At 42.5% G+C, this 20,341-nt stretch overlaps 2 protein-coding genes across 2 annotated transcripts in view; both read right to left on the bottom strand.

The window, feature by feature from the left end:
* LOC307260102 (eukaryotic translation initiation factor 3 subunit H) overlaps positions 1-11,599 on the bottom strand; it is a 53,382-nt gene extending 41,783 nt beyond the window's left edge. Inside the window, exons 1-2 of the mRNA XM_080040235.1 lie at positions 11,462-11,599; positions 3,319-3,475 (exon numbers count right to left, since the gene is read on the bottom strand). Coding sequence (XP_079896361.1) covers positions 3,319-3,475; positions 11,462-11,563 — 259 coding nt within the window. The 5' untranslated portion in view covers positions 11,564-11,599. The remainder of the gene's footprint in view (positions 1-3,318; positions 3,476-11,461) is intronic.
* Positions 11,600-12,326: 727 nt separating this feature from the next.
* Positions 12,327-20,069, bottom strand: LOC307259053 (double-strand-break repair protein rad21 homolog A-like). The gene is made up of 14 exons (XM_080038776.1): positions 19,936-20,069; positions 18,283-18,479; positions 17,798-17,927; positions 17,435-17,534; positions 17,153-17,259; positions 16,712-16,909; positions 16,469-16,594; positions 16,086-16,211; positions 15,344-15,567; positions 14,715-14,868; positions 14,449-14,594; positions 13,926-14,111; positions 13,599-13,682; positions 12,327-13,286 (listed from the first exon to the last, which is right to left on the bottom strand). The coding sequence occupies exons 2-14, from the start codon at positions 18,424-18,426 to the stop codon at positions 13,095-13,097; spliced, it is 1,917 nt and encodes a 638-aa protein (XP_079894902.1). The 5' UTR covers positions 18,427-18,479; positions 19,936-20,069; the 3' UTR covers positions 12,327-13,094.
* Positions 20,070-20,341: the final 272 nt, after the last annotated feature.

Genomic DNA, 20,341 nt, shown 5'->3' with positions numbered 1-20,341 from the left:
GTTTTAAAGTCCAATTCACACTTGAAGAAAATGCTGTAGACTAGACAGTAGAGAGGGTGAGCTCTGGCTGATCAGATGGGTGTGGGTGGACAATTCAGACAATTCAAGTATCAGAACAAAGTCAGCTAAATGAACACACGTAAAATCCATCTCTTCCCATTTATGTAATTAATAATGTATATAGCTGTGATACAGCAGAGGAAATCGTGAGTGCAACTCCTTTCTGCAAACACACTGTGGTCCACAGAGCCATGTGTGCTGTACCGTTCTAGATTTGAAATCAACAAACCGCGCATACACAACGTGGGAGACTCCTGGCACATTTCCATTTTGGATTTGGTTCAGTCGTGACAGATAACCTGAAGCATGTCACATATTGCAGCTGCATCACAAGCCGAGTTGAGAGGAATCCTGGTGAAGCTCTGTACATTTTCCAAAAGGGGGTTACTCTGGAAAGCCCTTGTTAACTTAAAAAGGATTGACGGATGGAAGAAATCCAGCACATCAAAAGTCAACAACACAACAAGCTATAGAATCTCACCCGCATAGACAACACACACGCACACATACAGTGAGCTGTTCCCGACACTAATGACCTTTAGCCGCCATTGCTGCCTGTGTATCCGGCAACATTTTTGACAGTTGCTTGTTAGCGGCGTAGGCCCGTCAGAGCTGGATTTTTCTCCCTTTCCTGTGTTTTCCCGCATCTTCTCACCTTCCATGCGCTCAGCCTGGCTTGCAGCGGGTCTTGATGTGCTAACGGGAAGGGGGTAACAACCAGGCTTGATATAGCAGGGAGGGCCGGGGTCAGAGGACACGCCGCTCGCTGTGAAAGCCGATGGGAAGGGGAAAGATAAAGCGCCCTTGTGTGGATAAAGAATGCATTTAATCCTGTGCGCGTTGGCACCCCCCCACCTGTAACACAAACACTGGAGCGCTTCCATACATGAAGCATTGCCCCCACACATCAACCCTGCCACTGACAGCGTAGGACACCCAGCACCTAGTTAGCTCAGTTAAGAGTCGACAAGGCGCCTGGGGACATCTTATACACACACACGCCTCCGAGAAAAACACACACCGACATTCAGCGAGCTGTTGATACAAACCTTACCGCACCTCCTCGAAGCGACAGTCTTTTGTTACTTTACAGTTTGTGGCATTGAAGTGGGCTGAGAATGGTGACCGCCAACCTCTCTATCTCTCTCTTAAAAACACATCCTGAGAACCAGCAAATGTTTGCATTATATTGCTTCTTGTCAAATGTTTAGAGTTGGAGGTTATCTTTGCTCTGAGCCACAAGTTTTGCTTTCAAGGACTAGTTATTTCTGTCTGTACTGTCATTGCTTCTTTTTCTTTAAGTGTAAACTAATTAGTTTGACTCAAGGTCTGAAAACTGAACTTTAAAACTCACCTGTCCAATGACAGAACAGCAAACTACAAAGTCTCTCGAACCAAAACGATACACTGCTTTCAGAGACATTTCCCCACTTCGGTGTTTTCGGTAAGTCAACTCAGGCCCTCAAGATTTAATTAAAACCGTCTTCATTGAAATTGGCAATTAATCATGGCAGAACTTAAATTACACAGAAAACGCTAAATTGGATGGAGTTTCACGATGTACGAACACGCGAAAAACATATTTTTTATTGTGGTGTTCAAATAATTTTTATATTGGCTCCTTATTTACAATGTGTAAACGCATCATGGACAGTGCTATTGATGAGTTACGGGTCATACTGGAAGTGGAGGCCATTTTTCAAATATTATTTAAGTTGGAACATTTGTCGTTTTAAAATTTCTGAACATACAATAACTGCGAATGAGACATGTAAAGAACTTTAACAGCCCTTAAAAAACACTGGTCACACCAATGTTTTTTTTACCTTATTCTTTTTACAACAGCAATTCTTTAAACAATTTTCTGTAAGACATTTTTTTAGGCCTACAACAATCTGTTTTAGAAGTTTTTGGATTTTATGTTATTCAAAATCTCAAAATGTGGCTTAGGCTGTTTTGAACACTTTTCCATTAGCTTACTTTCAAGCTTCCACTGCCTCCTGGTATGTGAAGTCATACACAACTAAAGGGGTTGACAATAACGGTTGCCCGGGGCAAGTGAAAATAATGTTCGGGCAAGTTGAGATTGCTTTTTGTTTGCCCGAACGGGAAGTGGATTTTAGCGGGGTTGTCAGTAGTCTTAAGCTATTTATTCATGTGTTTTAGAGTCTGCAAAACAATTTTTTTTCCCATTAACTCACACAAAATAGATTGGCTATATTTCCAATTGAGCAGCGACGCGCGGCAGCCAGCAGCATCTCACACACTCACTCACTCACACACACACGCACGCACGCACGCACGCACGCACGCACGCACGCACGCACGCACGCACTCAGTTTCGCTGTCTATGTTCCGAAAGCCGGCTCTATCAGGCTACGGACCTGGTTCCGCTATATTCAAAACCCAGAAATCAGTAACGTTTGAGCTTATCGATAGGCCTACCGCTATGGAGTCCAGTAGGTCACATGATAATGACATGGTGCGCTGCATTTACTACACATGACCCGGCGTGCCGCACAATAACCGTTTTATTGCGATTATCTTGTTTTCATGATCGAGGGAAGCCAAAATTGTAACCGAAATCGAAATTCAATTAATCGCCCAGCCCTACTACTAGATTCTCGTTGGGTGCATTTAAAAAACTTGGATATTTTCGCTGATTTTCAGACCGTAGGGGTCGACCAATTTACTAGTTAGCTTTTGGACTTTCTGACACACCAACGTAATGCGATTAGTTCTCTTCTCTATCTCTCTGACTTTGAGTGCGGCGCGCACCGGTTTTGTGCCGAGATGTGTGTGTGTCGGCGGAAGTGTGCCGCCCCCTCCCCTTCACAAAACGGAGCAGAGGAGAGATAAATAACATTAACGTTTATTTAATAATCAGCATCAGTTCTTTATGAAAATAGACCATAGATAGATGACTTGTATTTGGCGCTATAAAACATTTTTAATAATTTTTATTTTTTATAATGTCAGCGAGACTCCTGGTTGCCAGTTGTCATAGTTACTGGCCGACGTGGCGTTTTAATTGCCCCGGGACGTCGGGCAATCCTTATTGTCGAGCACTGAGACCCCATCATCGCTCCATTAACTCAAGGCGAAAGCTTTTAGAGGCATTCGGTGCCTTAACAGGTGCAACTTCAAGGCTGTGTGGGGATGTTGTTTTGCGTCTCTGCGTGTGCACTGTTCAAGCTGCGGGCGGAGAGGTTGGATAGAACAAACAGAAAGGAGGCGTGTGCTTGCTTTGGGGCTTACCTTCGTCAAAGTCTGCATCGTCCTCTGTGTGCTGGGGGAAGGGGAAGCAGTTGGTGATCTCTAGCCGGTCCTCCACCACCAGGCCCAGCAGGACGCCCTGCACCACCTCACTGCCCTGGCCCTCTTCCTGGTAGTGCTTGATTATCTTCAGCACCACCTGTGAAAACATAGAGACATAGAGAGCGCTCCATCACTGAAGTGCTACTACGGCAGAACAGAGGCGAGCAAACGGAGGATCTGTTGCTGCTGCTGCTACTTTTAATAACAGTCTCTGGAGAAAAATAATAGATTTTATTTTTCATTCTTCTGAACCGGGCCCAATTTATTTATCGTGCCCCATTGTGTGTGCATTGTGTGGCTGTTACCAGAATTTGCTTGGTATTTTATTATATCATCCTTTGATTTATGTTTTCCAATTCAATAGCGTCTCTGCTCGTCATGTTGATTTGTGCGAGCCGCTTGGCTTTATTCTCCCCCCTCCCCCATCCCTCCCGCTGCAGTATTCCTTTTCTCTGTTCTTTTACAGATTTATTTTACACTATTTAATTAATACCAATGGGCTTTTTGTTCTACTGTGCAATCAATCTGTATTCTTATGTTCAAAAAAATGAAATACTGTTCAATTAGAACTTGACAAAAAAAGATGATATGCTTTGACTAATTTAATGAGGAAAAACCTTTTTTTTTTACTTTCCTTAATACATTACACTAAGTCAGACTGCTGCCATAGTCAATATTAAAACAACAGTGGAGAATCAAAGTAATTCAAATATAGATAGTTTATTAGGAGTTCAATCAGTTACTAGCCGTTTCACCGCTCCAAACTTTTCCTTTGTGCAGCGGGGGGGCTTTAATCTTTCAAAAGAGAGACACACAACTTTATGGTATAGAAGAGTCTGCGTTATGACTCTTTGAATTTTAAAAATACTTCTTGGCATCACAAACATGTAGAGAGTTCACTCCCAGTATGTGGTAGCACATGTTCAGCTCAGAATAATACTGCAATGCATTGGCTCTGAAGTCTTGGTTCTTATGGATGAACTGGGTGTGCAGGTCTTACATAAACACTGCTTCACTGTATTGAAAAAATTGGATTTCTTTCTTCCCACAAACAAGAGCGCTTCTATGTGGCCAGTGTGCAGCCTTTAAAAAGTGCTATGCTTACATGGTTTACCTTGCCTGGTTTCACCACCTCCACTCTGGAAAGTAAATAAATAAGTCATACTCAAAATCTTTTTCTGGGGAAAAAAAACATTGCTTCAGGCACAATTTTTGTAACGTTGGCGGCGCCAGTGCCTTATAACACTGCACCCGTCTGTCAGGGACACGAGTACACACACACACACACACACACACACGCACGCACGCACGCACGATGTTTGCTCTGACTTGTCAAAATTGTAATCAAAGAATCAAAGAAATTTCAGTTATACTTCTCTTGTAGCATCTATTCACTGGGAATCAGTAACAACATTAGCGAGCTAGCTTAACCAGTTTCCTCCTTTCAAGGGGAAGCTAGTATATAAACATTACCAAACCACCCAATACTGGATTTTTGAAGCAGATATCGACTTATATACATATATTCATAGCTACTGGGCTATGGCTTGCCCCATTCATGAGCACATCAAGGTCGACTTCGTGCCTCCTAGCAACGATGGCCCTTGATTGTCAGTCAATCACAGCCAAGGGAAACACCCAGTGGGAAGGGAAGCAACCCTGATGTGGGAAATAAATTGATATTGCGTTTGGAAAAATAGGCTACGGCATCTTTATAATCTATGTCTTTACCCAAAATTGAGGTGGAGTCAAATTTGAGTGGGTGCACTGCACAGCTTTCCAGAAAATCTACCACATCACCAAAACTACCCTTGTAAAATAAATGGCATAATCAATTCTCAACCACCATTCGGCACTCAAGTCTTTACTGATCACTAAGCTCTTACATGAAACTACAACATTGACAGAAACCAGTGTTAAGAGGGCATTGTGGGAAAGTTACAATCACTGGCTGTGGCTGAGTGCTAAGTTGAGTGGAAAGCCCCACATGCAGGCTTCAACACTGGTGCATCACCATACTCGAGAGCATTCAAACGCCCAGTTGGTATTCAGCACGGCTTAGCAATTTACACTGGAGAGGGAGGGGAGGCCGCTGCACACAGAGAGAACATTACCTGAAGCTAGGGAAGCTTTTAGAAAAATGCTACGTTTGTACATTGGGAGGATATATTTGGACTCTGATATAGCCCATCGCTGTGCCTCATCTGGACAGGGTGTCCATGCATCATTGTGTGTGTTTAATTTTTAATGCCAGATAAAAATGGGCCAATAGGACAAGCCACCACATGATTGAGGAGATGGTATACGCTCTAACGCTGCTTCACCGGCAAGGACGGGATATGGCTTACTCCTGGACACACACACTACACGTACAGACACACACACACACCAACCTACCCATCGTGAGCCACAATGACAAGCAAAAACAGAAGGCAACCCCCAGCAAACAGTACAGAATACGGCACCGGAGTCTAAATGAAAAGGAAAAGGACAGGAAGCTGAAAGCACAGTTCCGAGGGAAGAGAGCATAAATCACGCTGATAACAGTGTGAGCAGGTCACAGCCAGAGGCATTAATAATACACACATACACGCAAGAGCAGGGTGGTAGTCCTCGGGCCATGCTCACAACAAAACACCCATCACCACCACCGAGAAAAGCCCTTTCTAGTCTCACTGGCTCACGCACACACACATGCGCACGCATCCGCCTTGGGAGAAGATGATTTATTTCAATGGAGTGCCGGACCTGTCGTGCAACAAGTAAAAGAGCTAGGGGGATGGGGAAAGAGGGAAGAAGGGCCAACATGGGGTGGAGCGGGGAGAAAAACAAATCTTGTTTTCTGTCTGCCTGCGTCCCGTGCTTTGGCTTTTCTGACTGTGGGGTGGGAGGTCTGGACAATAGGCCGAAGGGGTTGGGGGTGCAGGGTAGGTGGATGGATAGAGAGAGAGAGGGAGTATAAAGCCTTGTTTACACTGAGCTGTTCGGCATGGCAGTGTTTGGGCCAGCGCGGTAACGCTAAAGCTGGATTCGATTCCACTGCCGACAGAACATACAGTATATGGGGCAAATAGGCAATAGCTCTGGTCAGAGTATACAGAGTCTATGGCTGTGTCTTGATTCAGGTGTTGCAGCCTTGGTAGGACGCAGTCTCGTGGTCTATGAAGGCCGATTTTAAGGCCGGTTTTAAGGCCAACAAGCCTTGTTAAATGAGACGGTCTCCGTAGGTCTCGGTTTACGAGCATTTCCGGTTTACGTAACAAGCCGTTACCTTGCGTGACGACTCGCCGCTCCTGTGCTGCCTAGCAACCTTGATTGCTGCCAACGGAGACAGCCCTGTCAACGGAGGAAAAAAGAAAAATAAGTTGTCTACCAGACGAAAAGAAAAAAAAGTACAAGAAAAAAAGAAAGGAAGATAAAAGTTAAGAAGATGGAGCAACACGTTGCTGTTTTGTTATTTCTTATTTTATTTTATGCCATCTCTGAAAAAAACGCAATGAATCTTGGGATATGTTGGGCCACGAAGGATACATCTGATGCAGCCTTCAAAACCGTGAAACGAAGGCTGCATTTCACGGCCGCATATGAGGAGCCTTGCAAGGAGCCTTGCAAACGGGACAGCCTTTGCGTGCCGCTATGACGCAATCGGTCTTCAAATGCAGCCTTCGTAGGCTGCAATACCCATGCAATACCTGAATCAAGACACAGCCTATGGGTCAGAGCCGTTGAATGGCGCTGGTGGCGGCAGATACGTAACTGTAGTGACATGGAGGCAACAGGACTCAGTGTAGCCGCTGATTAACTCAATGAAGAGGAAAACGCCAGAGTGGGAACGCCATGGAGAGAGCGCTGGAGCAGGGCAATGGGAGAGAGGAAAGGAGGGAAGGCAATGGTGGAAATGTGAAAGAAAGAAACCAGGAGCATGAAGGAGAAGATGACAAGGAGAGCAGGAGGGGGGCTGGGTGAGCCAGGGGAGAGCAAACAGGTGAGCCAATGGTAGGCAGGTTGAGAGGGAGGGAGTGAGGGAGGAAGGGAGGGACGGAGTGATGCGGCACGGGTAGAAGACGGCTACAGTGGAAGCCCTCAGAATGGCTGGCCGCTGTACAAAGCAGCAGCCCCCCCCCCCCCCCCCACACACACACAGGCCCTCATCCCATTTGTGCTTTGGCTCCTTCTCCTGCCAGCAAATAGCTTTTCTAACTTTCCCTCCATCAGCGAGAGCAGATAGCGCAGATACACAATGCTTTCAAGCTCACTAACTCTTTGCAAACTGTTCATCACACGCTTAAATTGGTCCGTCTGGCAAAAGGAGGTGGTGGTGGGAGAGAGACGGACAATTGGCCAAAGACAACTCCGGGAAGGTCAAGTAAATAAAGCGCAATTCTTTTTAAAAAAAACTCCTGAAACTACAGAAATGCTGAAACTAACAGGTGCCTGCATTAAAAGAACGGGAGGTAAGGATGGAAGCAGTGAGGGTTGCCTAGGATTTGTTGTTATGGCTTCCTGGTACTGAGTAAATGCCATCAGGTATTGTAAAGCAAAGCCTGGAAAGCTCCAGGTTTATGCAAACCCGCATACACGTAAGACACATTTCTCCAGCAATGTCTACTCCTGCTACTCTCTCATACACACCGTCACCCGCATGCAATTTTATTGATCTAGCTGTTCCAGCAGCTAGCCTGGTGAGCCCACCTCATGTGGGGAGGCCCAAGATTGATATGTGGACAGCGTATTATAAATCAACAAGCTTAAAATTGAATTGTGCAAAATCAATTGCAGTCCAAATCCCCTGTCGGCTGCCTTTAATTCTCATCGTAAATCTTCTCTCTGGCTCACACAAAAGAAGGGCTCATATTCCCGCCACAACAAGGCTCAAGTTATGAGAAAGTACGGAGAGAGACAATCCCGTAATGAGTTTTTTTTTTTTTAGCAAACGATGTGCAGACCAACATATGCTCAACGCTAGGCTGTAATCTGCTTGACGGAGATATCCCTTTGGCATGGACATGACACGAGTGTGTGTCAGGTGAAACCATGGAGGAAGACAATAGTAGATTCCCACTTCAGTCTACACAATTGAACCTGTTGGACTGATGGGATGTTTTCTTCATCATCATCATCATCATCATCTTTTGTTTTTAGGCCGTTTTTGGGGGAGAAATAACATTTTAACACATTACACAAATAGTATGCACTGGGGAAGAAGACAGATTTGAGTAAGAGATCGCAAAAGCATTTATAAATATAGGATTATACATGGGGCCTTACCAAAGAACAGAAATGCATTGTCCGTGACTAATGCATCTCCATTCAAACAGAGCAGCGGGCTGCCAATTCATATGAGGCATTGCAGTTTGATGGCATGTTATCCAATCTGAATCCAGTATAGAATAGAATAAATGTGCTTACTAAATCAGATTTCCGTATCCAATCTACTTCTCAAATCTGAATGCTTTCAAATCCTGTAGTGACTCAATTTCCTGTTGAGCCCTTCAACTCCTGAAAAGGCTACATGATAAATGACTCCATCTCAGAGGATTCAGCTGAAATCAGAGTGCAGAAAATGTTTCTTGAGTGGCGGCCTGATTAATGTTCACAAGCGCCGGCTACAAGACAGATAGACACACAAGATAGAAGTCAATTCATTGTAAAAGACATTTTGGTCCCAGAGATGATCTGCATACATAGTAAAATAAATGTTCATAGCAGCAGAAGATGTTGATTGATTATATACATATATATATATATATATAATCGGCACATTGAAGTAACAGTAGCCCATTTATTTCTGCACGCCTCATTCTTGCAACGGCAACTTTCTAAAAGCACTGGATTCAGATTCAGAGTCCAGTCCCATGCTGAATTCAAATTACCTTTTGAGTGCTCAAGGGATTAACAGGGAACATTGCAGCATGTAATCCAGTGTAATGTTATCTAGATAACAGCCTTAAACAGGTTACTTGGCTGCTCTTTTGTTGTATTTTTTGAAAAGAGTGGTGCTCAAGGGGTTAACCGGTGTATTATCAAACCACACTTAACTGGAATCTTGAACATTACAAGTTTAAAAAAATACGGTAGCTGCTGTATTATGAAGAAGTGGTAGATAGACCAAAACAGTAGTTAGTAAGTGCACCGGACAGATGGTAACATATGTGTGTGCACTGGGTAGTAAGTTATCTCTCATGTCTGTTTGTGTTACAGCTGATCTGTGTCACATAATGTAGTGAGAACACCTAACTGACAAGCCCCGGCTACAGGACCTGAGGCAAGTTGAAAAGCCCCAGGGGGAAGAAGGCACAGTTCTGGCACACTGTGTTTACAAAAAAAAGAAAATGCCTGCTGCCACTGCTCAAACAAAATGTTAAAATGTAACTAATTCTGACAAAGATATTTCCTTCCTTTTCCATCCCCCCTACAGCTGTACAATAACATTGCCGCATGCCCTGTTAAACGGGCTCTGCCTCCGACTCATCCTAAATGCATGGCAGGTGAACAAGGCTGGTGTATGACGAGGTTCATACATCAGAATAAAATGAATAAGTCTTCAAACGTACAATAGATTTATTGTGTGATCTCAGCAGGCATTTAATGGAAGCCATCGTCGCTGTGTCTAACTCTCTGCTCCTGTGGCAACTTCAAACCACTGAACCTACTCAAACGCAGGGAAACATTTTCTGAATCCATCACACAGCAGTGGAGAGGTTGTCTGTGGGCAACCCCTCCAGATAAACTTCTGACAGACAGGTCATGACGCAACGCAGGTGCAACCTCTGCATACGAATGCTTTCAGTTTGAAGCGCATTTCATAACTCTACATGAAATTGACAACTTTCACAATTCAGCCTGGATCCAGATGAGGTGGCACACTAAATGGATCTCAACTGTGTGTTTTTTTTTTGTTTTTTTAAACTGCTGCGATTAAAAAGGTTTGCTTGATAAGAAAAGCTGAAAAATTAATTAAGCAAATCTCATTCGAGGTCTAAGTAATACACGGTTGGTTGAGGTGAAATATTTAGAATAGAACTCGGGGCCCAAGACTGTCTCTGGGGCAGCTTTAATGAGCAAGATAAAAGGAAGGCAGCAGCTGGCAAGTTAAAGTCCTGCTACTGCGTTCAGGCAAATGAGCTGTCCAGTGCAGTTTGGGGGGGCAAGAGGAGGGAGAAATAACATGTGCATAGTGGCAGCGAGGCAAGTTTGTCCTCTGCTGTTTGTACAGAGGTACTACACAACTACATTTCGCCTGTGTGATGTTCGATTTCCAGGTAGGTCAGCAATTTACTTGACAAGACTAGTAACACACAGAAACAATAGTTGATTCAACAGTAGAATGTAATATCTATAAACAAAAAAGCAAACAAAGTTGGATTTAATTTAAATAGGCTACATGTGTCCGCATGCTTGTATTTGTTTCCATTTAGGCTACCACAGATATTGTTGAATTAATTTAACATTCAAACGTTAATCAAACAATTATTTTAATTACAGGGATCAATAAAGTAACACATAGGAGTATTTAAAACCAAGGACTTAGTCGAAATGACAAACTCAAACCTGAATTATGAATGCATACAAATAATTATAGTAACTTCAGCCTACTGCAATTTGTCTGATGATAATAAGCACTGTTAAATCTAAATAAATAAATAAAATAAAGCTATAATATTCACATTAAACGGTTAATAACGATTGTATAAGAGGGACGCAGGAGCAACAACATTATTAACCAGATGGAACTCCTTTCGTAGACAACCGGGGAGGTCCTGGTGCATAAATGAAACGCCTCTGTAGCATCCTGAAAGCTAAACAGCAGCTAACTAGAGAGACAACCATTGTTAGCCTAGTATTATCCCTTTAGCTAGTTGGGAGGTGGAAAACAGTAAATATCATGTATGTTTGTCAACACCGTGTTTGATTTAATAACGTAGGACACACGGACATAAGCCAGTGCAAGGGACCGCTTCTCATCATCTGTCCGCCATGATTATGCTCACACATTAGCTAGCATCTAGTAGTAACACTTGGGAACCGGTTTCCTGCCGCCCGCTAACGTCGGGTAGCAACACGGAGCCGAGGAGACACTCACCAGTCCTTCAATCTGGATCTGTTTGACAGGAGAGTCCAAGGTGCCGCTCGTAGAAGCCATCGCAACGGTAGAAACAGGAGAGGGTTCTTTGCGAGTAGCCATTCACAAGCTGATGCACGCGGAAAAAGGGAGGAAAGTTTGCGGCGACGGACGTTTCCGGTAAAGATGTGTGGGTCGTGTTACTGTCCGTATAGAAACAAGCGCTATGTGTGCTTCCCTCCAGTTTTGACCGTTGTGGATCGCGATAAAGCGCAACATCTGTTTGGTAGATAGGTAGTTTATTTTTATTAATTAGACCACTGGCATAGAAACACGAGCGATTTATTATAAAGACCCTAGTCTGCGATTATTATGTGGCATAGAAATGTATAACTGGATGGGTGGGCAAAAACTGGAAACTAAAGTCTGTAATCAAAACACTAATCTCTATTCCCTCACCTCAGTGCTACTGAATTAATTGCATACCCGGACTACCACCAGTGGAAAAGTAAAATTATATTATATAGTGTTAGTGTTTTCTTATGTTACTGGGTAGAGGTGAATTAAGACTAAGTTCGTTTCAGAAAGAACATTAAACAATGTCACTTATTAAGTTACATTTATGAACATCTTTTGAGACTGCACACATGAATAATTTGCCTTTGAGAATATGGCTCACTCTTGCACTATTGTACATATTGACACATTTTAATTTGACAATTTCTTAATTTATATTCTTTGACTTGCTTTTCCTTATCTTCTCGATGTTAGTGGATAGTGTTTATTGTATTAACGGACCATGGATAATTCATTGAGTGCATACCTTACCTGCTTATAAACCTAATTCTGATTCTAAATGAATAAATATCCAATCACCAAGTACTTAAAACACTTTATTTCAAATCTTTACAGATGTATCACAACTAGAAGTTACCCGAAGACTAAAAAGGTGGGATACTGAACTTAACTGTAACAAGTACATTACCTAGTTACATAATGCAAATAGGTGAATAAGCATGAACATAAAAAGGTACAAAAAGATTACATAAAACTTAATTGATAAACTGCCTGAATTATACATCTGAAACATGATATTTAATGCCATGTACGATTTACCAATTTTTTTTTGTCAGATTAACCTTTTTGTTTATCATGAAAGAACAAGTGCAACAAGGAGAAGGTGGGAGGTTACACTTCTGAGCAATAAAACAGTACCTTTCCAGAACATGTAGTCAATACGGGGTTCCATTTGAAAATACAGGGCTCTTTATCTAAAATCTGAAATATTTCAGGAGGGAGAGGGTCAATGGTACAAAAAGTATGGAATGAGCAGTGAGCACACATTGGAAATTTAACTTACAAAACGAAATTAAGCAAAGCTTACAAATTGGTGACTGAAAAAAGGTTGCTTTTTATAAATATAATTGTTAAACATTCTTCCTCACTCCGTTTGAACCGAATGAATACTGCATGATTCCATCTGTAGTACAGTAAAATCCACTTTTAAAAAGCTTCCCACCCGTTCCCCACTACTCCCTCTCCTTCCCCAGAAGAAAATGGGCTGACAGGAAGAAAAAAATAAAAAGGCAGAAAAGTTGAGTAATTAAAAAAGTAGGTCTGTTGCAAGCAGAGTGTTTGTCTGTTGTTCCAATGTCTAAATAAGGTGGAATCTTGGTCCAGCGGTGGCGATGATGTCGCTGTAGGGCTCGGTCTGGTTCACCTCGATGGCTTGCTGCTTCTTCAGAACCAGGAAACTGTAAAACTTGGCAGCGGCTTGCTTCTTGTTGTTGTTCCGGCACAATTCAAGCAGGCTGATTGAGTCTGCGCCTGTCTTAGCCATGACGCGCTATGGGGACAGGAGCACAAAGTGTTAAGTTATTTTGACTTCTCTTATGTTCAAATATAACATGCAAGTGATGATCATCTTTCCCCTACTTTCAGCTAAAGGGAAAAATAAATACCAGGAATCTGGTTCCTTAATACAGTGCCTCAGATTTAAACCTCTAGAGCAAAACTCATTTTGCACTTGAAAGATAAAAACAAACATCATGTCATGTTTAAATCTTTAATAACAAATTACAATGAATCCTTTTTCAGTGTTCTTAACATAGTTTTTTTTAATGATTTGAACAAAGGAATAGGAATAGCTTTTTTGTACCTGGAGACCGTGCAGCATCTGCTGGGTTCTCTTGTTCCATCTCTTCTCCTCCTGATCCTGGTCTCCAGTCTGACCATCCTCATCCTGAGGAAGATAAGACATAATCATAAGCATCAACATCAACTGGCACACAATCTGCAGCAACACCACTAGTCCCTGAAGGCTAAACTAAATCTTTACCAGGAATCTTACCCAAAAGCGTTGCCATTTCTTTTTGCTCCGTTTTACTTAATTGTTAGTGGTTTCTCAACCACTTTCTTAACCATTTAAAAACAATACCCACTATGTCTGTAACAGTGTAATAAAGAAAGAAGTGGCCCCATTTACCTCCTCTTCATCACTATCATCCTTCTTTCCGTCCTTGTCCTTTTCATTGAGCAGGTCCAGCTCAGGGACCAGTTGGGTGAGGTTCAGGCTGCTCTCCTCTGGAGGCAGATCCACCTGAGGCATGTCTAACCTCTGAGACAAGATGGAGCGCTCAGCCACCTGCTGCTGCTGCTCCAACGGAGCCATCTGACAAAGGGAAAGCACCATGCAATCAGATTAGCACACCAGGGAGGCAACAGAAATATTTATGTCTTGTGTTCATCCCATTTCATCGATGAAATTAATATTAAAAATATAAAACATCCCCATCTGGTTTTATATTTTTTCTGAGATAACATTTAACAACATTAGATGACCCAATCAAAATGAAAAATTCTAACTTGGTCTGGAATAGCAAACCATTTAAGAATTGTGAATCAATTAGTCATTTATGTCATCTACTGCTTAAGTGTTCACCTCCCACATTAAAAGGATTGCAACCTCAACTCTCGTGTTGACAGAAAAATAAAAACGAAGTACTCACAGGTAGGGGGCCCTCTTTGTCGAGGGTCTTGCGTTTGACACCGCGGGGAGTGGATGGAGGAGGCATGACTGTCTCATCCAGGGTCGTCCTGCTGCCCTCCATTGCAGAGGCTGCCAGCATACTGGGCTCCTCCATGATAGTCTGGTCTGAGGGACGGATAAGGGACATTGTTAATACAATGTTTGAAGTGTGAGTTTTCTAACAGCCACTGATGACGTCTCTGCAGTGAGCTTTGACCTGCTCTCATCTCATCCAGCACCACTCACCAATAACATCTCTGTGTTGACTCATGGCCTCCTCTCGAGGAACCTCTGGGTTCTCCAGCTCTTTGAGGAACTCGTCCAGACTGTCTGCTTCACCACCCTTTCTCCTCTTCCTCATCTCGTCCGGGACCAGAGGCGTCAGGCAACGTGTAAACATCTGAAAAAAAAAAACACAAATGAAAAATATTGCAGATTTTATACTTCAGTAAGTAGAGTGATAGAAATGTACAGACTGTTAGGGAGGACGGGTGCTAGACAAGAAGCAAAGTGTTTTGCTGAATTATGCATCAACATGTTTTCCATTCATTATTCTGGAGGGGTAGAGTGTGGCTGTGATAGAGAAGACAAAAACCAATCACTTTTTCCTCCTTCTGTTCCTTGATTGTTCTCATTTTAAATCCCACAACCTGAACTGAATGTCAATGATAGATACAATATTAGAAATCTACCATCTCCTCTTCCTTATAACTGTGGGGGTCTGACCTATGTGGAGAACGAGACCCCCGGTGTGGCTTGCTCATTATGTTCCCCCCCGAGTGGTAATATTGTTTATTGGAAATTTCAGGCTAGACAGCTGTCAGCTTTAAACAGTTACAAAATCCATAAATATTTATAACCAAGCGTTTGCTCACCTTGAGCAGCCTGGCATTCCAGAGGGGTTGAGCGGGCAGAGAGAAAAGCTTCTCCACACCTCCGGTCTCCTTCCACATCATCAGCTTTTTGGTGGGAGGGGCCAGGTCCAGAGTGGTGACAATGTCCGAGTAGTCAGACAGCTGGGCCCTGATGGTCTTACTGTCCAGCTCCTTCACACTGTCCACAATCAGCTTCCTCTTACGCTTCGCCTTGGTTTCTTTCACTAGAAACGTGGAGGGAACATTTCAGCAAGTATTCTACACTGTCCAATAGTGTGAAGGATTCCATAGGGCAGGTGTATTTCAATGAAAGATTAATGATGTTGATGTTTTTGCAGATCATTCATTTGGAACATTGCCTGCAACTGCTGAACAAAGCCAGAGACATTTGGGGGACAGCTATCTTGGAAGAAAATGTTAAGCAAAATCTACACGGTTTGACCAATCGTCTAGCACAATCTAAAGTGTATAACACATATACTGTCATATCAGACCATCGTAGTCTTTAGCATTCAATATACACAGCGAAATGTGTGAAGGCACAGATTCTCGAGTTCCTGCCTTTGCTCCATTGAACACAATTTAAAGTTGCATAGGGTGAAGCATTTAGATAGTTACTTTGACACCAAAAATGCTAGAGATGAAAAATGAATACAGATATGTGTACACCTGTACAGAATAGAAATAGAATTTTACTTTTTAAACACCACATGTCTGCAGAAAGTTGGTGGGATAATCTTACCAGTGATATCAATGGGCTCCAGGGCAAAGGCCTCCTCCTCATTGTGGACCAGCGTGGTCTGTTCAGTCTGGTCCGCCATTGCTGGCAGTGGTTCTACTGGGCCAGAATCTGGGCTGTCTGGTCCAGCTACACACAAAAAACATGGCAACTTATAAGCAATAAAAATAATAAATGGGATCCTTAGCAACATATAAGCAGGAATAAGTAACTCAAATACCATCGTTAATGTTCAAAGAAGAAGTTGAGAATTTTTCTGGTCGTACCCCCTCTTTTACATACATTATTCATATATTATAGATGGAGAGAATGCATGAGAAAAATATTGAAGTCCTGTTTTTTATGCTTTGGAAAAAAGGCAAACATAATAACTTTGCTTTACTTACGTGACTGGAGGTTGTCAAAGTCATCCTCGTCGTCTCCATGGTCTGGAGGCAACATGACACTTTCTGGGATGGCTGGAGGGTCGTCAAAAATGCCACCGCCATCTTCAGAGCTCAGTAGCTTATCAACTGGGAAATGACAATAAAGACAATCACTCTAATCATAATTACTCAAAGAACAACCTCAACAGTAGAACAATATAGTCAGGCTAAGATTAACAATAATAAATAAACAAAAGTGCTCACCCAACATTCCTCCATCAGTGTTGCCCAAGGAGCCATCTCCAAAGTCATCATACTCCATGTGGTTGGACTTTTCAGGGAGAGCAGCCGGGCCGGGCTCAGCCTCAAGCAACAGGTTAGAGGCGGTGGCACCATGCATGATATCCTCCTCAAATGTGCTGGCTTCACGCATCATCTCTCGGTCATCCATACCAAAGTCAGCTGAAGAGTACAACAGGATGCGTTTATAAAACATGAAACATAGCAGGCCTTTTGTTTTACATATCAACTCTATTATTCTGATTAGAAAGTAATCTGTCTACAAACTATACAATCAAAATAGGCTCTGCAGTACGATACACTTATGTTGACATTAACGCTTTCAGAGAAAAGGCTTTAAGTACCCCCACATACAGTATGTAGTTGGTGATATGAGTGTACACAATAGTATGTAGTGTGTTCTACCAAAGTCATTATCCTGCAGGAGGCTGAGGTTGCCGACGTCTTCCCTCATGGTGATCTCTTCTACTCTGCTCTGGTTCAGGGTGAACTGCTGGGCCACATCTATGTCACTGTTTGAAAAGGGGTTCAAACATGTACAATCATTAATGACTGAATGACACAAACTGAACCACGCCAGCACTAGTGACAGAAGCAAGGCTTTCGCCATACAAACCGATACATTGTTCAACTTGTAAAAATGTGAAATGAGGGGAGGACATCGAGCACTGAATGTAGTTAACTTACTCAAGATCAGGGAGTGGCTGGTCAAAGTCATGGAACTCTTCAGGCAGGGTGATGGCATTGTATGCTGCCTCTCTGTTTTCTTCGGGTAGATCCACCACACCTGAAAACAGATATAAATAGTAATGTACTTATAACACACAACTGGACTAGAATCATCCTAAGCATCACAAAGAACAATCATACTTAGTCAGCTGTACTAGAAAAGTTTACAAAACTGTTGTTTTTGTATGGGAAAATGTATCACAAAGTGGTCGATCATTACAGTATCATATAACCAAGCTGGTTTAAGAAGGGATAAACACTTTAAAAAGCTCAAACGGGTTTCTACAGAAAGTTCTTTCCTCTAGTGACAGTTCTCCTTACCCGGTCTAAAAGCCATTTTGATCTTGATGAAGGCTTCATTACAGTCAGCAAGCAGGTACTTGGCTTTCCTGTGGTAGATTCTCACCACCCCAAGGAGCAGGTGACCTGATGTTCTCAAGGCCATCTTCACCTAAAAAGGAACAGCGCACAGAAAAAAATCTGTCAAGTCGTGTTTGCAGGAGCCATGTTTCTATAAAAAAACAAAACCTAAATGCAATTAAACTGTAGCAATGACATAGTTGAAGACATAATTAAGATGCAATTCTTCATTTAAAATTCATCATTTTTGTTGTGATTCCAATAATTTGGGTTTTGAAAATATTTAATACAACTACTTGTACTGATTGGGAGGCAACAGAAAAAAGAATGCAGGGAAAAGCAATACAAAGCTCAGGAAGTGAGCAAAATGCAAGCATGCAAAATGAACACAAGGCCTGCAGCAGCAGGGCCATTTTAATGCAGAGGCTGCTCTTTAGTTGTGTTACCTTGGGGCAGATGATGCTCTCCACACTGCTCTCCAAGTTGCATTCGAACACATGGGCCTTGGTCAGCTTCTTGTCCCAATGGGCCGCTAGCCAGATCTTGGCCAGCGGCCCACGTTTGCTGAGGACAAAGTGGGCGTAGAACATTGCCCTGGTTCCCCTGGCTCACACAGACAAACTTGCACTGCTGTATGGGCTACCTGTAAAGCATAAATGATTTAGTTTATGTACTAAAAGGATCCATTCTAAAAGGTCAGGATAAAAAAGGGAAAAAGTACCAAAGGCAAGGCGCATGCTCAAAGCAATGAGGCGTTTAGGAATGAATGTGGTGTTTGACCAAATTCAGCAATATGTCTCCCAGTTTGAAACACAAGGCAACTTTTTGAACAAATGGGCATACACAGTAGCTTGATGCTACAAATGATGCTTATTAATTATAACAAAAAAAATTTTTTTTTTACTTTTTTAATAATCTAAACGAATATCTGGTTTAGAAATAATACCAGCGGAAGGTTAAAAGCAATCTGGTGGTAAATCCTTCTGGTCCAGACCAGTACTGATCAGAACATCTTACCACAGCTATAAATAAATACAAATAAAAATGCAAATCATCTTGGCTGGTAAATGTAGGGTTATACAAGAACCAGTCTGGGTTTACAGATTGAACAATTTCTAAAAAGGAAGGCATTTTATTTATTATTGTTTCATAGCGAATTAGGCAACACTACACCGACGACAAACGTTCAGCCCATTTCCCCCCAGGTGACAGATTGGTTTTAGTTATATCGGATATCTTTGGTTAAAATATCTATTGGCCTGCACATTTAATAAAGTTGAGGGTAGGTTGTATTTCAGATTTACCTCTATACAGTAAGTTACGCAAATGTAGCTGTCGGTAGGGTCTAACGTTGGCTCCAACATCGATGAAGCGCACTCGAAACATATTGTTCGTCTCTTATTCCGCCTAATTTACTAACATTTAATAGGTTCTCGTTTTTAACAAAAGGTCTACACCGGTCACAACAATTAGAAATTGAGATTTTGATCAAAACAATTGCTGACTTCACTGAAGTTCCGCCTATTTCCCAGTTAGGGAATGGGAGCCAAACATTGGAAATGCACATGTCTGCCTGTTGTAATAACCGAACCTTTTCCCGCACTCTACTTAAGCGGATCAGAAATACTTTATTTGTACGGATATATACGTTACCTATTGTGAAAGTGTGCCTGGTTATGTGTTCACTCAGGGAAGTGTATTGCATTAAACCCGCCAATGGGGTGGTCGACGCCAGTAAATAGTCGGCGCCATCAAGTGGGACGAACTAAATTAGCCGCTAGCTAACTACAAAAGCAGCAAAAATATAAATTGTGCGTGCAAAGCAAAACTGGTAAAGCCGAAGTAACTCAATAGAACGGCTTCCCGAAAACAGCGGGTAATTCGCAAAAGAGCATACACTAGAGCGCACAGGAATTAGGCGCCCATTAACAATTGCTAATACTTTTTCCCTCTGCTAGCACAACTGTATCGTTAGCTGCTGGCTAACGGCTTTATCACACAATGAAGGCCGCGGAAAATAAACACAACCGTGCATGCTCATTATGTCTTGTAACCCCAAAACAACACCACACAAATATTACCACTGCAAACAAACTTACCGACAGTACCCCTCTTACAGTGAAAATCCAATGATTATGTTATTTCTCCCAGCCAAATCTCCCCTGTTGTACTCATTAAAACAGCCAAGATGGCGCCACTCGCCTTCCTCCCGCTCACCGCTGTCCTTTTAAAATCGGCAGGATGTTTACAGTCAAACATGGCGGAGGAGGAGTCTGCTGACAGACAGCCCGCTATGAGCACTAGGTAGCGATAGGGGGCGCTGTGGCACAGTGCTCATCAGAAACACATAAGCTTGACTAATAAATCGAGTGATGTCATTTTAATAATAGACATCAGTCTACGTGTTTTACTTGTGCAAATGAAAATGAATCAAACACGTGTAGGCTAATTGTTTTTGTGTTCTAATCCTTTTATTATTTTTTCAGAAATTCAATTCCCACTGAG

This window comes from Ammodytes marinus (assembly GCF_949987685.1).
Source record: "Ammodytes marinus genome assembly, chromosome: 13".
Taxonomy (NCBI): Eukaryota; Metazoa; Chordata; class Actinopteri; order Uranoscopiformes; family Ammodytidae; genus Ammodytes; species Ammodytes marinus.
Note: the sequence above shows the minus strand (reverse complement) of the source record. Positions and strands in the feature narration are given on the sequence as shown.